The sequence below is a fragment of the Portunus trituberculatus genome, chromosome 47 (assembly GCF_017591435.1).
Source record: "Portunus trituberculatus isolate SZX2019 chromosome 47, ASM1759143v1, whole genome shotgun sequence".
Classification (NCBI taxonomy): domain Eukaryota; kingdom Metazoa; phylum Arthropoda; class Malacostraca; order Decapoda; family Portunidae; genus Portunus; species Portunus trituberculatus.
The window spans coordinates 37,378,154-37,405,160 of NC_059301.1; the positions used below are offsets into that span (position 1 = coordinate 37,378,154).

General features: G+C 42.5%; 1 protein-coding gene across 1 annotated transcript in view; it reads right to left on the bottom strand.

Moving 5' to 3' along the window:
• LOC123520529 overlaps positions 1-27,007 on the bottom strand; it is a 203,601-nt gene that overhangs the window by 120,778 nt on the left and 55,816 nt on the right. The window contains exons 3-4 of the mRNA XM_045282861.1: positions 19,056-20,028; positions 16,243-16,624 (exon numbers count right to left, since the gene is read on the bottom strand). Of these exons, the coding sequence (XP_045138796.1) occupies positions 16,243-16,624; positions 19,056-20,028 (1,355 nt within the window). The remainder of the gene's footprint in view (positions 1-16,242; positions 16,625-19,055; positions 20,029-27,007) is intronic.

Below are 27,007 nucleotides of genomic sequence, written 5' to 3' on the forward strand. Positions count from 1 at the left end.
ATACTTAAGATTTCATCGATATCACCGTCCTGCCTCAAAGTAGGGGGCTCCACTTGGTTTAATCTTCCTATGAATTCTTCCTGATTAATTCTCTGATAGCTAGCTGATTTCCTAGGTACAGGTAAAGAAATGCCTGGTGCTCCTGGTACCTTTGGCAATGTTTATGGTAGTGGGGTTGGCTACAGCCATCTGGCTCTCATGCCCAGTGGCCGTCCCACTACTCAGGATACAGAGGTCAACATTTGCCATACAGCTCCCATGCCTGGCGGCCAGACTCCTTTCCAGGATGTTGAGGCTGGCATCTGCCATACGGCTCCCATGCCTAGCGGCCAGCTTATCATCCTCTCATGTGGATTAGGCACAGGTGAGACTATTCCACTTTCTTCAGTGGTGGAGTTTGGCCACAGCCATGCTGCTAAAGTGTCTGGTGGCCATCTTCCTACCCAGAATATGAGTATTGGTGTCAGCCACAAGGCTCCCATGCCAGGCAACCAGACTCATGTCCTTTATATAGGAGTTGGTGTGTTTCCCTCGGCTCCCATGCCTGGTGGCCATCCTCTTCCTCACAGTGGTTTGGGCCATGTGAACAAATGGAGAAAGTGTGTGGCTCCATGGCTGACATTGCCTCATGGACAGACCAGGTTTTGGCTAAATGGGCTGGTACTACTTCTAGCACAGAGCAGGATGTTTTGGAATTTTTGTAGGCACTGGCCAAGGCTAATAAGGACATTGTTTGTCTTGCTGAGGAGCTACATTGTAGAATCCTTATGTTATGGAGGCAGGCTATAGTGGATTCATACTTTTTCTGACAGGGAGAAGTGCCAGCTTCTTTCTTCTCCCTTTTCTGATGTGCTATTTGACCTAGCTATGGTGGCCAGGGTACAGGACAATGAGCAGGGTACAGGGGTTGGCCTTTTCTTTTCAGAGTTCAGCTTTTGCTCCCAATGGGAGCAAGATAAAAGGGCAGATGAGGAGGGATACATTTCTTAGTGCCTCTTCGTCGGCTCCTGTCCCCAGGCCCTCTGCTATGGGGTGATCTTTTTGGGCCAGGGGTTCTCACAGTGGAGGATTCCACAGCAGGGGTAGATCTCACTAAAGAAGTAGTATGCTCTCCTGTGCCTGTGGGCAATTGCCTGCAACAGCACTTGAGAAAGTGGATGGAGACTGGAGCAGGAGAGCAGGTAATGAAAACTCTACATTATGGGTATGTTCACTTCTTTTTGCATCCCCCTCTTTTGTCTGCCAGACCCATAGAGTTTGTGAGTTATGCAGAGGGGTTGGATTGTCATGTGACCTTGGACTTAGTGGTGCAAGACATGTTGGGCAAAGAGGCCAAAGAGCTAGTGGTGGGCAAGCTAGAAGACTTTTATGCCCATCTGTTCCTTGTACCCAAGGTAACAGGGGATTGGAGACCTGTGTTCAAACTCTCGGCTTTGAACAAGTTTTTAGTGGTCAGCCCCTTCCAGATGGAGACAGTGGTGTCAGTTTTGGAGTCCATGAGTGTGGGAGATTGGGTGGTGTCCCTGGATCTGAGGGACACGTCTTTCCAAGTTCCAATCCACCCTTGTTCTCGCAAATACCTGCGGTTTGTTTGGCTTGACAAGGTTTTTCAGTTCAAAGTTCTTTGTTTTGGCCTTGCCACTGCCCTGCAGGTCTTTACCAAGAAGATGGGGCCACTGTCTTCATGGGCTCATCGACACAATATCTCCCTGCGCCGTTACCTGGACAACTGGCTGGTCACAGTGCCAACTCTCCAGGGATGCAGAAGTGCCATCCGGGCTGTTTTGCGGCTGTGTGCTCAGATCAATCTTCCCAATTCAGACCCAGAACCCAACCAAAGGAAGCAGTACCTGGGCACAGTGCTGGATTCAGTAAGGCCTATGGTTCTTCCGTTGCCAGAAAGGGTCAGCCAATTTCAGTCGGTGGCACAGAGTTTTCTAGAGGACAGAGCTCCTACGATGTCTCTATGGAGGTCACTCCTAGGTTATCTGGCTTCCCTGGAGAGGCTGGTCCCAGGTGGTCAGGTACGCTCTCAGTCCCTTCAGTGGTGCCTGAACAAACACTGAAAGGCAGCATCAGACCCACCCTAGTGGTGGGTTCCTCCTTCACAGCTGTGTCTAGCAGACCTCTCCTGGTGGATGAATCCAGGTCATCTGCTCAGGGGAGCTCCCTTTGTGATGGCTTCTCCGGAACAGTCTCTGTGTTCCAACACATCCCTTCACGGTTGGGGTGCTTATCTGGAGGACTCTCGTCTCAGGTGTGTGGTATCCACAGGAGCAGAGGTTTCACATCAACCACCTGGAGATGATAGCTGTTTTCCAGGCTCTACAGCCTTTTCAGCAGGAATTATCAGGCACGGTGGTGTCTCTCATTGTCAGACAATTTGACAGTGGTGGCCTATTTACGGAGCTCAAGGGGCACTTGGTTCAAGTCTCTGTCGGGTCTGGCGGGGGACATTCTCCGGTGGAGCAAGGACAACTCGATCTCTCTTCGCCCCAGGTTCGTGCCAGGACAGCGCAATGCAGAGGCAGACGTCTTCAGTCGCAAGTGTGTGGGATCAGAGTGGACCCTACATCAAGTAGTGCGAAGGCAGGTCTTCTAGGTGTGGGGTGCGCCACAGGTGGATCTGTTTGCCACTGCCTTAAATCAACAGTTAGCTCTGTATGTGTCTCTCCTGCCCGACCCAGGAATTTGGAAATAGGACATGTTTGCCTTTCCACGGGAGGGCTTGGACCTGTACGCCTTTCCTCTCTTCTCTCTGATTCCTAGGGTGTTGGTTCGGATCAGAGGGTCCACTTGTGTTCACGTGACTCTGATTGCACCATGGTGGCATCAGGCAGACTGGTTTCCTCTGCTTCTAAGTCTGTTAGTGGACCAGCCACGAGTGTTACCTCCATGGGCCTCTCTGATCCGCCTGCCTCATCGCCACCTTCACAAGTCTTTAGGAGCACTTCATTTTAATGTATGGAGACTCTCCAGCATCTCTTCCAAAAGAAAGGCTTTTCACAGAAGGCTGCTAGATTTATGGCCCGTCTAGTCAGGCAGTCCTCTGCCAGAGTTTATCAGGCAAAGTGGTCTGTCTTCTGTGGTTGGTGTGAGTCAAGGGGTTGTCATCCTCTCTCGACCTCTGTAATGGACTTAGCAGACTTCATTATTTTTATTTAGGACACAAAGTACTTGTCCTTGCCATTCATTAGGGGGTATCATTCAGCTTTGGTCCCCTTTTTCCGGCAGGCTGGCTTGAATATCTCACAGGATTGGGATCTGTCAACTCTGTTTTGGGGATTTGCCAAGTCAGCTCCTCCCAGTTCACAAATGCATTCCTCCGTGGGATTTATCTTTAGTTTTATGTTCATTAATGAAGTTCCCTTATGAACCTCTTCGTTTGGCTTCCTTTAGGGATGTTGCATTAAAATCTTTTCTTTTGGCTTTAGCATCTGCTCGCCAAGTTAGTGAACTGCATGGGCTGTCAGCAGAAGTTCGTCACTCTAAGAGTTGGTTTTCTATGACTTCTCTTTAGCCCCTGATTTTCTAGCAAAAACTCAACTTCCAGGTGATGAATCTCAGTCTGAATTCACCAATCCTGCTCTTGCGGAGTACGTGGGCAACTCAGAAGGGGACCAGCTTTTATGCCCAGTCAGAGACGCCAGGGAGTACCTTCGTATGACCAGAGATTGTCGTCCTAGATGCTCCTGCCTTTTTTGTGACTGTTACTGAGCCTCACTGCGTGGTGCACCTTCATACTATTTCTCACTGGATATGTCAGGTTATCCAGTGTGCACATGAGGATATTTCTGAGGAGGACCTGCACTTGGTTCAGGTGAAGGCACATAAGTTAGAGCAGTGGCAATGAATGTCTTGTTCAAGAAGATTCGGAGTATTCCTGCCATTCTTTGGGCAGGAACCTGAAAGAGCATGTCCATTTTTGCTTATTTTTATCTTAGGGATATTACTCATCGATATTTGAATATCTTTTCTCTGAGCCCTGTTGTGTCGATTCTCAGGGTAATTCAATAATTTTTCTTTTGGGTTCCTTACACATACAGTTCTACGTATTGTCATCTACAGGGTTCTGGGTCATTGGACCTTTTCTGTGAGGAAACTTGTGATGCTCCCCTCACTCCTCTGGTTTTGTCCCTCTGTCATGGGATAGAAGTGCAGCACCCACCTCAAGACATGGCCTCAGCCTTGTAATTTTTGGGGTTTGTAAGGGTGTGTGTCTTAGGGAGTGAAAGTTGTTTTTAGGGGTGAGGTCATCCTCCCTCCTATACCTGAGATGCAGTTCTTAAGCAATAATTAATAATTTTACTTCACCAAGTCACCTTCTGTGGAGTTGAGCTTTCCCATGAGATATGCTTTGCCACATCGCAGTCAGTAGCTTGTGCGCCGTCGTACTGGGCAGACGTTCGTTGCGGTGAACATTGGTTTGGTGTTTCTCCACTTTTCAGGTAAGGCCACGTCGCTCGTCACGCGAGGACAGTGCCTTCTACCCGTTATCCAATCCTTGGAGCGGGTAGAGCCATTCAAGTGGCGATATAATCTCATTGTGTGGCAGTGATACCGGGCTTACGGCTGTGTTGTTGTCTCGCAGAGTGGCGGACATGTCTTCCTCTGGTGAGGAGTCAGCTGGCCCTTCCTTGGGTTCCCCCTCGGGTTACAGGAGCAGCAGGAACGCCCACAGTCTCGTTCAGGGAGGGGCTGCAGCCTGCACCTCCCCTCGGCCTGGAAATTCTGGAAGTTTGCGGGAGGCTCACCGGTCACCGGGACGTGGGATGCGTGGACCTGCAGCTGTCGACAACACCCCCGCTTTGCCGCACCTGCCCACCTCACAGGATGGAGCCCCTTGGGACGTGATTCTAACAGCTTTGACGGAGTTACGGGGTGAGGTGGACAAGTTAAAGAAGGACCATCAGCCGCCGGTCCCCAGGCTGGGCGGAGTGAATGTGGGAGCGAGTACTTCTCAAGGTACGCGGTACGGTGGTTCACCTGCTCACAGTTTCTCTGGTTTTTCTGATCCGACCTGTGACACTAGTGCTCTCTTGGAGCAGAACCTTGGTGATAGTGTGTTAATGCACAACGCCAAGATGTTTGGGCCTCAGGATACGGTGTCAGCTGACATTGACCAACAGGTGGCTGACATGGTAAACTTCCTGTTTACCGACGGCTTACGTACTGAAGACTACAAGCTTCTCTGCGATGATGACGTTACTAAGCGTCCCAAGAATTGCCATGCACTTGCTGCGGTGGATTGCAATCCGGAGATCTTGGAAGCGCTTAGGGGTGATGCCAAGAAGACGGATCATCGCTTGCAGGATGTGAGTAAGGATGTGCTGCGCGGCAACAATTGTCACCAAGTCCCTTCTGGCACTGGACAAGGTTGCCCAAGACACTGAGCTGCCCGAGGTCGCTCGGGAAGTGGACATGCTGAATGGAGCATTAGCATTGCTGGGAAATGCTACTTGTAAGAACAACATGGCGCGTTTCGCCATGAAACGCGAAATTAACCACAAGTACGCACACCTCTGTTCCAGCAAGGTGCCTGTGACTCGCTTCCTCTTTGGGGATGATGTGTCCCAATCTGCAAAACAGATTGAAGAATCCGAGAAACTGAAGAGCAAGATCACTCCCAAGAAGTTCTCCTCTCCGTGGTCTTTCACGGGGACCAGGACCAGAGGCTACTGGGGCTCGGCGCATCGAGGTTTCTCCAGCAGGTTCCAGCCTTATGGTCAGCCGCGGTATGGGACGAGAGGTGCTCCACGGGCCTACAACACACGCCAGGACTCCGTTCCAAAAAACGGCAGGAGCCGGGGCCAGCACAGGCCCTGGCTGCAGTAGAGGTTAGTAAGGATTTTGAAGCTGGCAGGCTTAGCTACTTTATTCATGAATGGCGGAAAATTACCAGTGACCCGGCCATTCTAGATATTGTTGCCAGTTGTCACCTCAATATTAAGGTGGAGGACATTGACCATTTATTTGCAGGTAATTTAGAGTATAAATTCAATGCCACTGAGACAGGTATCATTTCTGCAGAAATTGACAGGCTCCTTCAACTTAAGGTTATTAAAGTTAAACAGCGCATGGAGAGCCAGGTTATTTCACCTATATTTTTGAGACAAAAGAATAATGGTGAACATAGAATGGTGCTCAATTTGGAAAAACTGAACAAACAACACATACCATACATACATATTAAAATGGAAAATTTTGAGCAGGCTATCCGGCTCATTAATGAAGGGGATTTTTTGGCTTCCATTGACCTTAGGCATGCCTATTATTCTGTCAGGATTGCAGATGAGCATCAACGTTTTTTGTGTTTCACTTGGCAAGGTAAAGTTTATCAGTTTACATGCCTGCCTAATGGTATTGCTGAGGGCCCTAGGCTTTTCACAAAATTAATGAAACCTGTTTTTGCAGTTTCCAGTTTTATGTAGGATTTTTCAGAGTTCCTTGGATCAATCTTATATACCTAAACTGTGGAAGACATCTGAAATTATTCCCGTGCCAAAACATCAAACACCTAAAGGTTGTAATGATTACAGGCCTGTAGCCTTGACATGTATATTTATGAAATGTTTAGAAAGTGTTATTAAAAAGTTCCTGTTTCTTGAAGTGAAAGACCAATTGGATGTTTATCAGTTTGCTTACAAGAAGAATAGGTGTGTGGAAGATGCTACGTTATCAATTATAAATTATATAATTCGATTTATGGAAAATGTAAATAACAAGCACAATAAGCACTTTGCTAAGGTGTTGTTTGTGGATTTTTCAAGTGCTTTCAACACAATACAGCCTCACATGTTAATGGAAAAACTTATAAAGCTTAGTGTGAGTCCACCACTTGTTCTATGGAGACATGAGTTTTTGGTTGGAAGGGTGCAATATGTAAAGTTTAAAGACCAGATCTGACTCAATTGTAACAAATACAGGTGCACCCCAGGGTTGCGTATTGTCACCACTGCTGTTTTCTCTTTATACAAATGATTGTAGGAGTCGAAATGAGTGTAATAAGATATTTAAATATGCAGATGACACAGCCATTGTCTCACTTTGTGTGAATAATGATGTTATTTATAGAGAAGAAGTTAACAATTTTAGTACATGGTGCAAAGATAATTTTTTGGAATTAAATGTTAACAAAACTAAGGAAATGATTATTGATTTTGGTAAGACTCCCGTACAACATGAATCTTTGGAAATCAATGATGAAACTGTTGACGTGGTAGAAGAATACAAATACTTAGGAACAGTTATAGACAATAAACTCAATTTTTCTTCCCACATAGATAAAATATATAAGAAGGCAAATTCAAGAATGTATTTTGTTAGAAAACTATGCAAGTTAAATGTTAGTAATAAAATACTGGATTTGTTCTACAGCAGTATACTACAATCAGTTTTTTCATTTTCTATATGCTGTTGGTATGGAAATAGTACTTTGGAATCTAAAGGTAAACTAGACAAGATAATAAAGAAATGTAGCCGATTAAAAGTAAAAAAATACAAAGCCACTGTTGGACCTGTATAAACGAGCGGTTGTACAGAGAAGCAATATCATAATAAATGACCCCAGTCACCCTCTGCACTTATGTTACGAATTGTTACCATCTGGCAGAAGGTGGAGGTCAGTGCAAGGCCGAACATCTTGGTATAGGGAGTCATTTGTTCCATCTAGTATTAGGATAATGAATGTGAATCAACAGTTGTAATGGCAGGCAGCTCAGAAGGATATCAGCAATGTTTTTAATGTTTTATATTTATGTTTTTATGTTTTGGGTAGTTCGTGATTGGAGATGAATAGATGTAATTGATAGCTTTGGTAGTCTTTCTACTTTTACAATTTTTCTTTATACTCTGACAAGCACAAGACAAATTCTCTGTAAGAGCAATAAAGTATTATTATTATTATTATTATTATTATAAGCAAGTGGCTACGTTCTGTTCCTGGAAACCAGATCCAGAGGCAACATTTTTTGATGCATTTACTTTCAACTGGGCACAGTTTGATCTCTCTTATCTTTTTCCCCCATTCTCTCTAATTGGTAGGTGCCTCCAGAAGATCCATGCAGAACAGGCCAGGGGCTGGATAGTGGTGCCCATTTGGCCATCTCAACCCTGGATGGGAGCTCTTCTAGGGCTGTTGATAGATTACCCCAGGCTCCTTCCGAGCAGGGCCGATATCCTGACACATCCATCTCAAGTCAGGGCACATCCGGTCATGCGACACACTCAGCTCATGGCATGCTTAATATTCGGGAGGTCTTCCGAGAACAAGGTGTTTCTGCGGCAGGCACGGACATCTTGCTTGCGTCATGGAAGCCGAGCACGGCTAAACAATACCGCCCGCATGTCACTAGGTGGCAACAGTTAGTTTTGTTCTCGACGGGGCATCAATCCCCTTAGTCCTTCTGCCCATTACATCATTAACTTCTTGACCAAGACGTTTCATCAGAATGTGGGATATGACAGCGTGAACACTGCAAGGGGGCTATTTCTTCACTAGGAACTGTAATTGATGGCTGCAGGGCAGGAAATCACCCTCTGATTTGTAGATTCATGAAAGGGGTCTTCAACCTCAGACCACCCACACCTAGGTACACGGCGACATGGGATGTAAAGCCAGTCTTGCAAAAGCTTCGATCTATGCACCCTTTGCGGGACTTATCATTGAAAGATCTCACCCTAAAGCTTGTCATGTTGATGGCGATCACTCAAGCGGCCAGAGTCCAAACGTTACATTTGTTAATGCTTCAGGGTATGGATGTTAATGAGGATCATATTTCCATTTCGCTAGGGGGAACTGTTAAGCAATGTAGACCTAACTTTAATATTGCCAGGCTGACATTTCGGGCCTACCCTCAGGATGATAGATTGTGTGTTTGTCAAACATTGTTAGAGTACATAGCAAGGACCAAGGTATTTAGGCATGGTGATAAGCATAGTGCTTCCAAATTGTTTCTCAGTTTTCATAAACCACACACTGCTGTATCTAAGGACACTATTGCTCGATGGGTCAAGTCCATGCTTAGTATGTCTGGTGTGGACACCAATGTCTTCAAGGCGGGTAGTGTACGGCCAGCTGCGGCATCAAAAGCCAAGGCTATGGCAGTGCCCCTGACATGCATCATGCAAAAAGCTGGTTGGGCTAGGGCTGCCACGTTTGCAAAATTTTATGATAAGCCCATTATAATGAATTCTGATCTATTTCAGGATGCGGTCCTTCAATAGGCAGGGGTTGGTGACATGTGTCTTAGCCTTGCATTTCAAGGGATCTTCTGTTACCAGGCAGCATTAGTAGGTCTGTGGTATGTCCTACCTGTCCATTTTCTTGTTTGTGTTTCTCTGTGGTCCTGTTGGTCACATGGCCTTCATGTGTATGTTCTGTGTGTGACTTTTCTTTCATTAAAACTCTGTTCATGGTTGGACTTGTATATATATTTTTTTTTCCTTCTACATCTATTCATCATCGGAACACAACACCCACATGGCTTCAAAGCCTCATGGGAAAGCTCAACTCCGCAGAAGGTGACTTGGTGAAGTAAAATTAATAAAGTACACGAGACTTACCTTGGTCAGTTGAAGTGTGCTTGTAATTTTACGAGACAAGTCACCTCTGCTGGAGGGGAGCTTTCACATGCCCACCACTCCCTCCCTGTTCATTGGGTTTTGATGATGCCTAGTACTTTTAATTCTCTATCATGTGGGTGGTTGTTTACTTCAAAGTCTGACTGTGCGACGTGGCAAAGCGTATCTCATGGGAAAGCTCCCCTCCAGCAGAGGTGACTTGCCTCGTAAAATTACAAGCACACTTCAACTGACCAAGGTAAGTCTCGTGTACTTTATTAATTATGGGTAGTAGTATGTGTAATAACAAATAGGATTTTTAATGTAAAATCCATCTTTATCTACATACTTACCCATAATTATTAATTTCATATCAGCAAATCACTATTCTGCTGAAGCTTCGCATTCGCATGAGATATGCTGCACGTCACCACACCCGACAGTTGCTGCTTGGCTGCCGCGCCGATAGGTTGTTTACCCAGCTGCTCGGAAGCAGTTGCTGTGTGACAGATTTGGAAGGCGTTTGCCTACTGTTCCACAGTTTGCATTCAGCCTTATACCTGCTGTCCAAGTTTGGAGTGGGTGAGTGCCCCACCATGTGTGCTTGACCTGATATTTGAGTGTTTACGACACTCACATTCTGAGTGTTTACGAAGCTCCTTGTGTTTGTGTTGGTGTGGCGGCTTGAGGTCGCCGCCATGTCCTCCTCCAGCAAAGGTTCTTCCCTAACACAAACAGGTGGACAGACGGGTGCTTCCTCTCACGGAGGAGAAGGAAACCGTCGTTCCCGTAACTATGGGCACAAGTCCAGGTCAAGCAGCCTTCCTTCCCATCGGGATAGTTCTCTACGTGCTAGCTCTGCGCATCAGAGTTTGGCTGATGTAGCACCGGCCCCTCACCCGCCACCCGCCGCCACTACGTCACGTGCTGCTTACGAGGTTGAAAAACATGTACATGGCGACTCCTCAGCTCCTTGGAACACAGTATTGCAAGCTATTGCAGAACTGAGGAGTGATATGGATAAGTTGAAAGCAGAGAGGAGGCAGGAAGGCTTGTGAAGCCTAACAGTAACACTGATGCCAGACCGGGCGCCAGCACAGCGAGAGATGACGCAGGACCTGACATGCCCTCACCTGGTAACTTTTCTGGTTTTCTTTCTGAGGAAGGTAGTTGCGAAGAGGGTGAGATTCATGGTGATAACCCTGTTTGCAGTGTTTTGATGCAGACCTCTAAGGCTTTTGGCCCTGATGAAGAGGTTTCCTGTGATGTTGATAAGCAGACATGGTCAATCAGCTGTTTGATCATGGTATACAGGAGGACAGTTACAAGGAAGTTGCGGAGGATGAGAGTACCAAGAGGCCTGGTAATTGTCCTGCTTTATCTCCTGTTGAGTGCAATGTGCAGATTTTGGAGGCGCTCAAACAGGACGCTAGGAAAGCAGATTTGCGTATGAAAGATGTGAACAAAGATATCCTTAAAGCAGCTACCATTATCATCAAATCCCTTTCGGTGCTGGATAAAGTGGCCCAGGATGAGAGTAATGCTGTTGTGGCCCATGAGGTGGGCATGATTAATGGTGCTCTGGCCCTGTTAGGTCAAGCCAACTACAGTAACATCAAGCGGGAAATAAATCAGAAGTATGCACACCTGTGCTCAGACAAAGTGCCCATGACACGTTTTTTATTTAGGGATGACCTCTCTCAGTCTGCAAGACAGATCGAAGAGTCTGAGAAACTCAGGACTAAAATTACGGCCAAATCTCCCTTTCCTTCCTGGAAGCCTGGCACCTGGAAGTTTGGAGGTGGGAAGACAAGTCCATTTGGCAGAACCTCATCTAGAGGGTTTGCATCAAGATTTCAACCCTATGGACATCGGAGGCAAGGACATAGGGAGACCAGAGGCTTTCCTTCCCACGGCAGGGTTCTTATTTAAAAACTCCCGAGGCCGGGGACGCAGCACTCCCCGGCAATAAACCAGGCAAGTTCTAACTTTGTTGCAGGTTCCCTTCACAAGTTTGTGCATGAGTGGAGAAAAATCACTAGTGATCCACATATTTTGGACATAGTTGAACATTGTCACTTGAATATTAACCCCTTCATTACCGACTCCGTGATCCTGCGCGTACCAACCCCCTCCCCCCAGCACCGAGTTTTTCGAGTGCTCATAATTTCGCATAGGTAGTCTAATGTTCATTTCTATGCCCATATTTAGTCATCTAAGTATTATTTTTCATGTCTTTTGATAGATTTGGTCATGGGATGTATACTTTTTCAAATCGGAAGTTGTTATACATGATTTCCTATGACCTCGTCTGACATGAATAGCTGGAAGCAGTCCAAAGCACTAATGTTATCCCGTGAGATATCAGGATGAACACCTGAAAAATCTTCTACTAGGGCAGGAACAGTGCCAGGACGATGATCACAAAAGGGATCAGCCATGAGTGTGAAGGTGTGAGGTGAGGGGCTGGGTGGTGTCTCCTCATCGTCACCATCACTCTCATATAGGTCATCACTACTCACCTCACTGTCATTTTCTGGCAAATATTCATCATCTGAATCACTTGTGAGGCCTTCTGATTGTGTCAGATTATCATCTGATCCTTGCAAGTCATCGTCAAGAGGGGTATAACTCTCAGAATCACTGCTGGAGGAGCACAAAGATGCCATAATGCGACGCGTGTCAAAGTCAAACACACGCTGCACCAACCCCTCCCCTGCACCGAGTTTTTCGAGCGCTTCTCATAATTTCGCGTAGGTAGTCTAATGTTCATTTCTATGCCCATATTTAGTCATCTAAGTATTATTTTTCATGTCTTTTGATAGATTTGGCTCATGGGATGTTTCAAAGTCAAACACACACACTGATGGGTGGGGCGGTTCACATCACCGCCCCCCGCCACCACGGGCCAACGTCCTTGAAACACAAGGTGCCAATTAGTCAATTTGTCACTGTCGTAAATTACAACCATACAAACCGAGAAATATGGAGCCCTGGGTATCACTAAGCAATACACGTATTTCAAGAAAGTTGACATGAAGTACTATGGTACCTCATCGGTAATGAAGGGGTTAATGTCAATGAAATTGGTTATTTGTGTTTTGAGAATGTGGAGTATAACTTTAGCTTGACAGAACAAATGATTCTTTCACAGGAAATTTCTAAGTTATTGGAACTTAATGTTGTTAGAAAAACACAGAGAAGGGCAGATCAGATCATTTCCCCTGTGTTTTTGAGGAAGAAAAAGGATGGAGGTTACAGGATGGTACTTAATTTAGAGAAATTAAACAAACACATTCCCTATACACATTTCAAAATGGAAAATTTTGAGCAAGCTATCAGACTTGTAAATAAAGGTGACTATTTGGCATCTGTGGATCTAAAACATGCCTATTACTCTGTTAAGATTGCAGAGGAACAACAGAAATACCTTTGTTTTCAATGGCATGGCAAAGTTTATCAGTTCACCTGTCTTCCCAATGGAATTTCTGAAGGTCCTAGACTTTTTACTAAGGTCATGAAACCTATTTTTGCAACTTTAAGAGAAAAAGGTTTTACCATCACAAGCTTTATTGATGACACGCTCATGTGTAGTGCTTCTTTTGCAGGGTGCTATGATTGCATTTATTCTACTGTTGACTTACTCAGCAAAATGGGCTTTTGCATTAATGTTGAGAAATCTGTGCTAGTGCCCACTAAATGTATTGAATATCTTGGTAATGTCATTGATTCTGAGAAAATTATTGTTACCTTACCGGTACGTAGGAAAGAGCAAATTCTCCTTGGATGTAGACAATTACTAGCTAAGACTTGTGACAAGATCAGAGAAGTGGCCAGGGTGATTGGGCTTCTAGTTGCTGCCATCCCAGCTGTGGAACTTGGGAAGTTACACTATCGTCACCTTGAATCGGCAAAGATAACAGCATTGCGAAGGAGTTGTGGAGACTTTGACAAAAAGATGTTGGTCACGGATGAAATGAAAACTGACTTGATGTGGTGGATTGAACATGTTGAGACCCAACATAGGTGAATAATTCACCCAGCTCCTGACATTGTTTTATACACAGATGCTTCAGATTTACGTTAGGGTGGTTGCCTCAATCATCAGTCAGTTAATGGACGATGGTCGGCAGAGGAGGGGAGGCTTCACATTAATGCCCGGGAACTCAAGCTGTGCTTCTTGCATTAAAATCTTTTGCAAATGAGGTTAGAGGAAAGCACATTAAGGTTTTTTGTGACAATACTACAGTAGTAAATTACATTAATGAGATGGGAGGCACTAAGTCTGTGGCTTGTAACAATGTCTGCACTGATATTTGGAACTGTTGTTTGGATTATGATGCATGGGTCACGTGTTCTTATATTCCCGGGAGTGATGATGTTTTGGCTGATACAGCATCTAGGAACTTCAATGACAAACATGAATGGAAGTTGGATGAGAACATTTTCAGGGATTTATGCCATATTTTTGGCACACCCAGCATTGATTTATTTGCCTCAAGGTTGAACAGGTAAGTGCCTCGGTTTTGCTCCTGGAGGCCAGACCCAGAAACAAATTATTGTGATGCATTCAGTTTTAATTGGGCAACATTGGGAATTGTTTATATGTTTCCCCCCTTTCTCCCTGATCGCTAGATGCCTGCAGAAGTTCAGAGCAGAGGGGGCCAGAGGTTGGATGATTGTTACATTGTGGACATCCCAGCCTTGGATGGGTACACTTCTCAGGCTGCTCATAGAAGACCCGAGGATCATAATGAGGAGGAAGAAAGTGCTGGTGTGGCCCCTGTCGACGGAAGAACATCCCATCATGTTCCATACCAGGTTGATGGCCTGTCTATTTTCCGGGAAAGCTTGCAAGAACGAGGCATATCTGAGAAAGGTACGGACCTTATCTTGGCGTCATGGAAACCAGGCACTAGAAAACAATATCGATCACTTGTCAACAGGTGGGCACAAGTTTGTCATAGATGGGATATTGATCCTACTACTCCCACTGTAACTGATGTAAATTTTTTAACTGAAACTTTCCACAGGGGTGTGGCTTACGATTGTGTCAATACGGCGAGGGGGGCCCTGTCCTCGCTGGGGATAGTTATGGACGGCTGCAGGGCAGGCAACCACCACCTAGTCAACGGGTTAATGAGGGAAATTTTTAACCTGAGGCCTCCACTGCCTAGGTTTCAAGACACTTGGGATGTCAAGCCTGTTTTGTCAAAATTGAAACAGATGGAACCCTTACAGACTCTTTCACTGAAGGACCTTACACTGACACTTATCATGCTGATGGCACTTACACAAGCTGCCAGGGTTCAGACCCTACATTTGCTAGTGCTAAAGAATATTAGCATAAAGGAAGATGCTATTTCTGTTTGGTTAGGGGACAACATTAAACAATGTTGTCCTGGATTTAATGTTCAGTTTGTAAGATTTTTGCCTTATACAAAGGACAAGTGTTTATGTGTGTAGGACTTTGCGCACATATCTGGAAAAAACGGAACTCCTCCGAGAGAAGACTGGGGAGCAGGATGGAAGACTCTTCATAAGCTTCATCAAGCCACATAAATCTGTATCAAGAGATACAATTGCAAGATGGATTAAGCATGTGCTTACCATTTCTGGTGTTGACTCTGCCAAATACACGGCGAGCAGTGTCTGCACGGCTGCAGCCTCTCAGGCCAGGGCCATGTCTGTGCCAATATGCCACATCTTGTCTAAAGCTGGATGGTCAAGGGAATCGACCTTTGCCAAACACTACAACAAGAATATTGTCCAGAAGGGGAACCCATTCCAAGATGCAGTGCTGGACTAACTTGGGCATATTATTTATAAATGTAATTTTATTGAGCGGTATGTTATCAATCGATTTTGAACGGGTTTCAGATACACATATGCCTAAGAACTACTGAGATACGTCACCCACGTGTCTTTAAAACCTCATGCGAATGCAAAGCTTTAGCAGAATAATGATTTGCTGATATGAAATTACTGAAGTACGTGAGACTTACCATAGGTCAGTTGAAATGTGCTTCGAGTTTTATGAAGCAAATCACTTCTGCTGAAGGGGAGCATTCACATGCCCTCCACTCCTCCCCTTCCACGAAGCCAACAGGGGGTTTCTTTATAAGGAATCATTAGTCTTGTTTATCATGTGGGTGCTCGTATTCTTCAAAGTCTGTCGGTGTGGTGACATGCAGCATATCTCATGTGAATGCTCCCCTTCAGCAGAAGTGATTTGCTTCATAAAAACCCGAAGCACATTTTAACTGACCTACGGTAAGTCTCATGTACTTCAGTAATTATACTGTAATTGAATTTTTCTTCCTCCCTCCCCTCTATGACCTTTTAAGTTAGAGGCAAATGAGGGAATCGGCCTGATGGGAGTAGAAAACAGGCTGGGTGTCTTCTCATCTCAAAGAAAACGAGAAAGGGCACCTCAAATATTTTTTTTGTTTCTTTTTCTCAAGCTGTTAGACATGGTGTAAGTTTGCTGTGAGAATGGGTGGTTTAAGCAATAAGTAATAAATATGGGTATGTAGATAAAAATGGATTTTACAGTAAAACAAAAAAAACCTACGTTTCTGCTTATAAACAACTAAAATAACTCGACATAAATTGTAAATGCATTTCTTTTACTTACAAAATTTACTTTTCATTATAAAAGCTTCAGTAAAGTTTACGTACCTTAAATGTTCTCATGTTAATGGTAACTCTCTGAGCATTTGAAGATGCAGTTTCTCCACTTGCATTTCCTTCTGCAACCTGTTGCAAGATACTGTGATAATATGGTGTCACCTTCTCCTCATTTTGCTCTGAAGAAGGAGTATTGGCAGTATTGTTTGTGGAAATGAGGTGGGTATTGGAGACAGCTATGGATACAGATGATGATGTCTGGCTTACACCATCAACTCCATAAGATGTACACACTTGTGTAGCTGTTGTAGTAGTGGAGGGAGCTGCAACTTGGAGACCTGAGACAGTAACAGCCTCACTGGGCGTCTCAGGAGCACTTTGAGTATCACTCTCATCACTGTTTAGAGCAGTTTCCTCATTGGTATTTATGTCACTGAAATTTTCAGAAGATACTATAAATCAATAAAACCTAACCTGAATATCCAAATATAAATACATATTTATAGTTAACTTAATGGCTAAGAGGGATGTTATTACAAAACAAATAACTTCAAAGACCATAACTAAATACAAACATTGGAGCAGATGTCATATCAATATACGTACTTTGATCTTTCTCTCATTTGCATGTAGCAAGACTATGTGGTGCAAAACTCATGGTGGCTTTGTTGAGTAATAATGTGATGGTGTGGCAATGTAAAATTTAGGCTGCTAGATATCATTCATGGTTTAAACTTTTCATTTCATTATTATACAAATTCTAAATGTCTTCACAAATCATATCTAGTTTATAGAACAGTGTGCAATGTGGTTTTAGTTATCTACTGAAGTAAGGTGCTTTACATTTCAGTGTTATGAAAATTCAAATTATGTCATGTCTTAATATTTCATAAAAAAGACATGATATCATTTGTTCCATTATTCTATTTACAGTGCTCGCCATAAACATTGTCATATCTCTCTTCCACGCTGTGCCAGGTAATATAAACATGTACTGCATCCAAAGAAATTTACTGAGCCTACAACTAATACTTTGTTGGCTTCCCTTGACGTAGTGAAGCGCAGCTTGAAGTCTGGCTACAGTTGAACAGTCGTGGATGCATAACACCCGTTTTATTATCATCGCCTACAAATTTTCTATTAGGCTCAGATCAGGGGAATTAGCAGGCCAGTCTTCAAAGAATCGCACACAGCAGTCTCTCAGCCACTGCTTCACTGACAGCAGTATGGCATGGTGCACCATCCTGCATGAAGGTGGAAGCCTGAAACATCTCAAAAGACCCCAGTAGATGGTCATAAAGAAGCTCAAGGTAGTTCTCCTGATTCTTTGTGGTGTTTTTTGGGTAACACCACAAGGCTCCCCACCCCATGGTAGGAAAAGCATCCCCACACCATCAACAAATCAGGAAATCTGGTAGTGTAGTGAGGGTCAAGGGAGTCACTGCCTGGGCACCAGTACATGCAACAACCTTGACTACTGGTTGTCACTGTGAATCTTGACTAATTGCTCTACAGCACGTCACGCCACTGCTCGATGGTCCAATCTTTCATCCTCTCACAAAACACAAGTCTCTTCTCTTGCTGGGCCCACAGTTACCATAGACTTGGGCCATGCTGCACAGCTCAGATACATGAGATCATTGTGGATGTGGCATGATAATGTCCTCACAGACACATTACTCAGGAATCCCAAGTTGTCTTCCCTGATTTTCCTGGCAGATACTCATGGATTGCATTCAACTTTAAGGTATAACACTCTCAGGGTTTGCAGGGAAATTTTGCAGGTGTTTCATGGTAGTTTCTTCTTGGCGGGTATGTTGTTGCTGCTGAGTTCAGCCATATACTTCACCTATCATTGAACTTGGCGGACAATGACACCCATCTGGTCAGAGATGACCCGTGTGAAGTGTTCAGCCTTGTGGAGAGTTGAGATGGCTGTGATGTCATACTGTAACAAGATCTGGTAGTGCACCATTGTCCTGGAAAACAGCTAAACAGCAGAGTAACTGCAAGCCAGTCTGGGGGGGTAGTACAGGATGACAGCAACAGAATGCCCACCAATAAGAGTGATTGACAAGCACCAACCACTTCTTCCCATCTTTGCAAGCTGCCCAACATGCAGGTTGAGATGCCAGAAGTATAATAATTAAATTAAAAGCATCTGATGCCCACCAAGGAAAGCACGCATGTCTTGATCCTTCATCCGAATGACATGGTCTCCAGTGACAATGTTTGTAATGAGCACTGTATATAGGAAGGTGTCTCTACATTTCATTATTATTAGAACACAAAATATTGTATATATGCCATGTCTCCATACTTTACATTAAATTTAATTTGTTTCCTGGAATGCCTTTGAGAATTCAAAATATTATGTATGTGTCATGTCTTCAAATATCTATACCTAGTTTAAGAGACTCTACTTATTACAGATAGACACAGTGTTTTACTAAATTTATTAAATGCTCATTCAAATGTTGAATATTTCAAACATGTATTATGTGCCAAGTTTTCAAGTTCTTTATTCAGTTCTTGGAACTGTGCAAGTCAATTTAATAACTTTCATTTTGTTAATTTCTATTCGTTGAAGTAGATACTTTTTAAAATCCCTCACACATTTATTATGCATTCAATTCATTTTCACTCATGTTGAGATTCTAATTTTCTTTGAAAGTCAAGATAGAAATTGTAAAAATATATAATTTCATATAACTGCAATAAAGTAGGAACAGGGTTCATGCAAGTTTGTTGGAGGCAATAGAGAGACATCATGTAAGATAGTTTGGGAACCACTGCTCTAATGTGATCCCTTATAAAAATTGTGGTGCTTAACTTATATAAAATCTTGAAGAAAAAAATCTCACCTAAACTCTTCAGCTTTTTCACTTTTACATGGAGATTTTTCCAAAGTTCCCTCACTATCTTGTCTTTCAAGTTGTTCCAGTTGGACATCTGTATCTTGGACAACTATGGATGCATTTTCACAAGGAGAAGATTGTGAAGCACAGGAGGTTTGAGTAGACAGATTCTGAGTTGCTATGACTGATGCTGAAGCACTGGAAGGAATGGTCAAATTTACCAAAGGAATGTGGAAAGCTGGATGGGCAGGATGACTTGAGGGTCGAGGAATATCACCCACTCTTGCACGCTTTGCAGGTGGAATGACAGCCTGATCATTTGAAAGAATAACTGAGGACTCTCGAACTGCTGCAGCCTCACGAAGAGCTGCCTCACGTGCCTCACGACGAGCCTCTCTTCTCTCTTCTTTTTTGCTCCGTTCAGTAGCAGCATACAGAAGGTCATCAAGTCGGTTTCGTCTCTCTTGTCTCTCCTGAGGAGTTTCATCATGAATATTTCTTAAAGTACCATTAAAGGAAAGGTTTAGGGGAGATGGATCTCGCTCTAAGGGATCAGCTACTTGGTTATGAGGAGATAAAACCTGTGGAATAAAGCCATACATTCCTGTTGAATATTCACCACAAAGACTGTATATTGGAGTAGAATGGCAGTTGTCAACCCTTGATCTTCCTCTGTTATGTTGCCTTAGACAGTCATCTTCACTATGACTTTTGTGATCACTACCACTGGTTACTGAGGAAACTTCTGCTAGACCTTTAATTTTGAGGCTTTCAGCTGTTCTGAGAAGGGATGCAAGGTTTTCTTGATCAACATTTACTTCCCCATGATAAATGAAGTGGATTAAGGAAGCAACATCTTGAGGATGAGGACCATCCAATACAACTATTGGAGAGTTGCCAGGAGGAAGTGCACCAAGTAGCTTCTCAAAATGACTACTGGATGCACACAATACCAATTTGTGCAGCCGCCAAACTTCACCTGGAAAAAAATAAGAAAAAAACATATGGTAACTAATAACAGAAACAGAATGTCTCCCATCATCACCTGTATAATTCACAATCATAATTACAAGAATATAGTGTCAACTCAATAACTGCAATCAATATCAATCCATCTTTATTAAACAAATCATTGCAACATTAATGCACCATAAAGGAGGCAAACACCTTAGTCTAAGTTTCTCCAGGGGATAAGGATACATATGCAGGAGTGAAGTGGTACTGAAAAGCTCCTGCTGGCTTTTGATATTTCCTCTTTGCCTGTTTTCCTTCATGTTTAAAAACACTGAGTAGTAGTCTGTCACTATGCAACATGCACTCCAGTGCATTATACAATACAGGGAACTACAAATAAATGTCCCTAGACCATGCTGTCCTTTTAGTAATGGACTTAGGTATTTTGATATCCACTAATTTTTTCAATATGAATTTCTACAATATTCCTAGTCTTAGACCTACCTTCCAACCTGTAGAACATCATCCCAATTTCTCTAAATCTTACCTTTTCTTCACTGAAACACAGGTGTCCACACACTTCATCTATTCCCAAATTGAACAAATTGTAATTCATCTGTTTACTCTCATCCTATCCAGAATAGGGAAGTGGCTCAATGCTATTTTAGCCCAAATACAAACAATACTTAAAATTCAAATTTGAACTTTGGAGTCCCCATCTGGTAGAGGACCATAAATGTCCCACAGCTCAGACTGCTCTACCAGTATGAACCATAAGTGTAATGATACCCTCCTCAATTTTTCTTCATTAACTTCTGCAATATTTGTGGTCTAGGTACCAATTTTCAATCTGTAGATCACCATCTCTCCTCATCTTTTCCTCAGTGAAACACAAGTGTCTGAGGCAACTAACAGTAGCCCAATTACTGTTCCCTTCTTTTTCTATACTCATTTTCATTCCAAAGCTGGATGTTGTGTTTATGTGTGCAAAAACTTAATCAATACTCATGCCAAAACTTTTGAGTCTTCTGAGTTTTCCAACATCTGGCTATGACTACAAAGTCACTTTCAAACTAAATTCATCTGTCCTGTATACCTCTCACCTAACTCCTCTGACTTTAAGAAATTCTTTGTCTACTTACATAACTTCTATAATGGACCACATTCTGACTCTAGATCTCTTCCTGAAGACTTCAATGTTCATCACCAGCTTCAGCTTTCCTTCTTTTCACTGACCATCCTGGTCAAGTACAGGTATTCTCCCTGATATACAATTCAATGTTATATAATATTTCACTTTTATGATATTTGTTCTTTACTATACTGGGTCTGCAACAAGATCGATTATATTTAATTTTTACAATATATCCAGTTTTTCAGAGTTGAGCTATCACCAGTTCACTTTTGCATGGTAATTAATTAATCATTGCGAAAAAAAAATTAGATATACAGTGAAAACTAAATACTCGAACATCTTAAAACTCAAGCTCTTCAATACTCAAACATAAATGTTCAATCTGGTACTCACAAAAATATCTAGTACTCGAATGGCTACACATGTGGTTGTCCTTTTCTGATACCGGTATTACAGGTATTATCGAATCTAAAATACCGGATATCGATGCACATCCCTAGACTCTCACTGCCGTGTTGTGGTTGAGAGAACAACAATCTTCTGTGTTTTGTCTGTAATTTTTTATTTAGATGCTTACAATGGTACCAAAGAGGCTTATTAATAGTGAAAATAAGGATTCTAGTGAGAGTGCAAATGTTAGTGAGCCACAGCCCTCCAATAGAGGGTTCACAGGAACCATACCTAGTTACCAGTCGTTTTATATGGATGGTGACTCATCTTCCGATGAATAACTTCTCTTCTTCTCCACACCCACCTCCCCTCCTCTTCTACATTATCCATCACCAGCCTTCACTTACATTAAGTACAAATCAATATTATAAAAAAATACACTGAATTTTTTGTAAACTTATGGTTTTCCTAAGGTTAAATCAAATTAACTGATTTATAGGTATGGGTAGTCTAATTTTTTGATATGAGGGAATTAAATTTGAGTATTGAGTCTCCCCTGTATATATATATATATATATATATATATATATATATATATATATATATATATATATATATATATATATATATATATATATACAGTAATACCTTGAGATACGAAAGCCCCAATATACAATTTTTTTTATATACGACAAAAAATTTCATATAATTTACGCCTTGAAATACAAAGATATCTTTAAGATACGAAGAGCCATCGGTAAGTGGCGCAACGATCGTTCGGCTACCCACATCCACACAAACATTTAGCCCGCGTTGTGTATCGTTGTTCATCCTTTATGCATGTATGTGCCTGTGCTCCTTGGCAGTGTGGATTTTTTCTAAAGTTTTGTGAACTCAAGACCCAGTGATCATGGGTCCCAAAAGTAAAAGTTTGGCGAAACACACAAAATAGCCTGTATTCACATAATAATTACACTTAGAAATTCAATAAACAAGTGAGTACAAATGGTGTTCCACCCACAAGCAACTAACTCTTCCTCTTTGCAATGCAAAAAAACAGAAGTCTCTAGATGTCATGGTTACCAAAATATCACAGGTTGAATGAGGTGGTATCAACAGTGCACATGGCCTTGCGTCCGATTGGGTTCAGTGGCCTTGACTAGAGCGATAGAAAACAGGCCTGTTGTATGCCCTCTCTCTCTCTCTCTCTCTCTCTCTCTCTCTCTCTCTCTCTCTCTCTCTCTCTCTCTCTCTCTCTCTCTCTCTCTCTCTCTCTTTCCTGCTCTGATATCACTCTTATTCAAAAGTTGTCTCCCCACAACATGGCAACAGACCCAAGGTATAGAAGTAAGGTGCATGGGAGAGGTGGCGGAATCAAACACTGTGAAATCACTGTCGCTCCCACCATCCATCGTTGGTGACACAGTGATGTAGAGCATATGTTTACTCCTGATGAGTGTTGCCAGCTCACAAGCAAAAAAACAGGAAAAAAAATAGCCAAAATATAGCCGTAAAAAGCCTAAACGTCTATCGATGTACCCCGAGTCTTGAGTGATGAACATCTATCGATGTGTCCCGAGTTTTACGGGTTAAGTTGTTCTTTTGGGCAATATACTACATTTATATCTTGCATACAATAAACATTCTATTTATCTTATATTAAATCTACATTTGGTTGGTATTTAAAGCATGTTAATTTTTTTGGGGGGTAAATTCGTATCACAAGAAGGAATGAATTCTATTTCCATTATTTTCTATGGGAAAAATTTATTTGATATATGATTTTTTTTGTATACAATGATTGTCATGGAATGAATTAAATTCGTATGTCAAAATATCACTGTATACATATATATATATATATATATATATATATATATATATATATATATATATATATATATATATATATATATATATATATATATATATATATATATATATATATATATATATATATATATATATATATATATATATATATATATATATATATATATATATACGAGGAGAGTAAAATTATCCGCACTTTCGCCATAACATGTCTTCAGTATTGCCACACTGCGTTCTGCGCATGCATGCTTATAGTTGATACTACTGTGGTCATGTGATCAAAGTTTGAGCATGATCGCACCATTGTGCTTTCTGTCTTTACTGTGTAAACATGGCCGCTCCACTAGCAGTATGCACCAAGGAAGAACAAAGAGCAGTGACCCGATTTCTCTGGTCAGAAGGAGTGTCAGGGGCTGAAATTCATCGGAGGCTTTTAGTACAATACGGGGATAGTGTACTACTGCGTAGAAGTGTGTATGAGTGGATTGAGAAGTTTAAAAGTGGCGGACGGCGTGGCACGAAGAGGGAGCAGGACGCCCATCAACCTCCACCACTAATGAGAAGATTCAGCAAGTTCGAGAGATGGTAATGGCAAACCGGCAAGTTATCATTGATGAGGTAGCTTGTTCTCTGCAGATTAGTCATGGTTCTGCCTTTCAAATCATCCACGATGAGCTCGGCTTCCATAAAGTCTGTGCGAGGTGGGTGCCAAGGGAGCTTACTGCAGAGCACAAAGCAAAGCGTCTTGAGGTCTGCCAACGTTTACTCGATCGCTACAACAATGATGGCGAGAGATTTTTGAGCAGAATAGTCACAGGAGATGAAACGTGGGTCCATCATTATGAGCCAGAATCCAAAAGACAGAGTATGGAGTGGAAACATCCTGGCTCGCCAGCGACGAAGAAATTCAAGACTCAGGCTTCTGCGGGAAAGGTGATGCTAACCCTTTTTTGGGACTCAAAAGGACCTATACTGGAAGACTACCTGGAAAAAGGGTGCACGATCAACAGTGCAAGGTACAGTGCTTTGCTGGCCAACAAACTGAAGCCAGCAATTTGCACCAAACGCCGAAGCCTATTGTCAAAGAAAGTTTTGTTGTTGCATGACAATGCACACCCACACACAGCCGCCCAGACTGTTGAAACCATTAACCAATTGGGTTTTGTGGTGCTGGAACACCCTGCCTACAGCCCAGATCTCGCCCCTTCCGACTACCATATCTTTGGACTGTTCAAAGATGGTTTACGAGGTCGGCGATTTCCTACGGATGAAGATGTGAAAGAAGCGGTGCATAAATGGTTGCATGACCAATCCCAAACCTTCTTCTCGGAGGGAATACGCTAGCTTATGGACCGCTGGACCAAGTGCATCGAAAAACAAGGAGACTATATAGAAAAATTATGTATTTGCTTATCCCCTGCTTTTGTGTAAATACATTGAAAAACCAAGAGTGCGTATCATTTTACTCTCCTCATATATATATATATATATATATATATATATATATATATATATATATATATATATATATATATATATATATATATATATATATATATATATATATATATATATATATATATATATATATATATATATATATATATATTGATATATATTGATATATATACATGTGTATATATATATATATATATATATATATATATATATATATATATATATATATATATATATATATATATATATATATATATATATATATATATATATATATTTTTTTTTTTTTACGTAGGAAAGAGGGCCACCCAATGGCAAAAAAAAGAAAGTTAAAAAAGGCCCACTTGAGTGCTGGCTCTCTAAAAAGTGCAAAAAGTGCCAAAACCGGCAGCCAGAATTAGGGGAGCAAATGCCTCGATACCTCCCTCTTAAAAGAAGACAAGTTGTAGGAATTCGGAAATACAGATGCAGGGAGGGAGTTCCAGAGTTTACCAGTGAAAGGGATAAATGATTGAGTGCTGGTTAACTCTTGCATGAGAGAGTTGGACAGAATAGGGATGAGAGGAAGAAGAAAGCCTTGTGCAGAAAGGCTACAAGAGATAGGAGGGCATGCAGTTAGCAATATCAGTAGAACAGTTACCATGAAAATAGCGATAAAAGATAGAAAGGGATGCAACACTTCGGCGGTGAGAAAGAGACTGAAGACAGTTACGAGTAGTGAGAGGAGGGGACTTGATGAGACGAAGAGCTTTCAATTCCATCCTATCAAGAAAAGCTGTGTGACTGGAATCCCCCGAACATGCGAAGAGTACTCAATAGAGGGACGGATAAAGCCCTTATACAGAGTAAGCAGTTGGAGGGGCGAGAAAAACTGGCGGAGACGCCTCAGAACACCTATCTTCATAGAAGCTGTTTTAGCAAGAGATGAGATGGTGAAGTTTCCAGTTAAGATTATGAGCAAAGGACAAACCAAGGATATTCATTGTGGAAGAGAGAGAGAGTTGAGTGTCATTGAAGAAGAGGAGATAGTTGTCTGGAAGGTTGTGTCGAGTTGATAGATGAGGAATTGAGTTTTTGAGGCATTGAAAACTACTAGATTTTCTCTGCCCCAATCTGAAATCTTAGAAAGATCGGAAGTCAGGCGTTCCGTGGCGTCCCCGCGTGATCTGTTGACTTCCTGAAGGGTTGGACGTCTCTGAAAGAACATGGAAAGATGTAGGGTGGTATCATCAGCGTAGGAGTGGATAGGGCAAGAAGTTTGGTTTAGAATGAATAATAGAGAGTGGATGACAGGACAGAACCCTGAGGAACACCACTATTAATAGGTTTAGGAGAAGAGCAGTAGCCATCTACCACAGCAGCAATAGAGCGGTCGAAAAGGAAACTTGAGATAAAGTTGCAGAGAGAAGGATAGAAGCCGTAGGAAGGCAGTTTTGAAATCAAAGCTCTATGCCAGACTCTATCAAAAGCTTTTCATATGTCTAACGCTACAGCAAAAGAGGATGACCAAGACTCAGTAAAGAAAGCCAGATCACAAGTAGAGCAACCTTGACGGAAGCCATACTGGCGATCAGACAGAAGATTGTGAAGTGACAGATGTTTGAGAATCTTCCTATTCAGGATAGATTAAAAAACTTTAGACAAGCAAGAGATTAAAGCTATAGGATGGTAGTTTGAGGGGTTAGAACGGTCACCCTTTTTAGGAACAGGCTGAATGTAGGCGAACTTCCAACAGGAAGGAAAGGTAGAAGTCGATTGACAAAGTTGGAAGAGTTTGGCAAGGCAGGGTGCAAGTGCGGAAGCAGAGTTTTTGAGAACAATAGGAGGGACCCCATCAGGTCCATAAGCCTTCTGAGGGTTTAGGCCAGCAAGGGCATGGAAAACATCATTACGAAGAATTTTGATTGTAGACATGAAATGGTCAGAGGGAGGAGGAGAGGGGAGGGACAAGCCCAGAATCGTCCAAGGTGGAGTTGTGAGCAAAGGTTTGAGAAAAGAGTTCAGCTTTAGAGACAGAAGAGATGGCAGTGGTGCCATCAGGATGAAATAAAGGAGAGAAAGATGAAGAAGTGAAGTTATTGGAGATGCTTTTGGCTAGATGCCAGAAGTCACGAGGAGAGTTTGAGTTTGAAAGATTTTGACATTTTCTATTCATGAAAGAGTGTTTGGCAAGTTGAAGAACAGACTT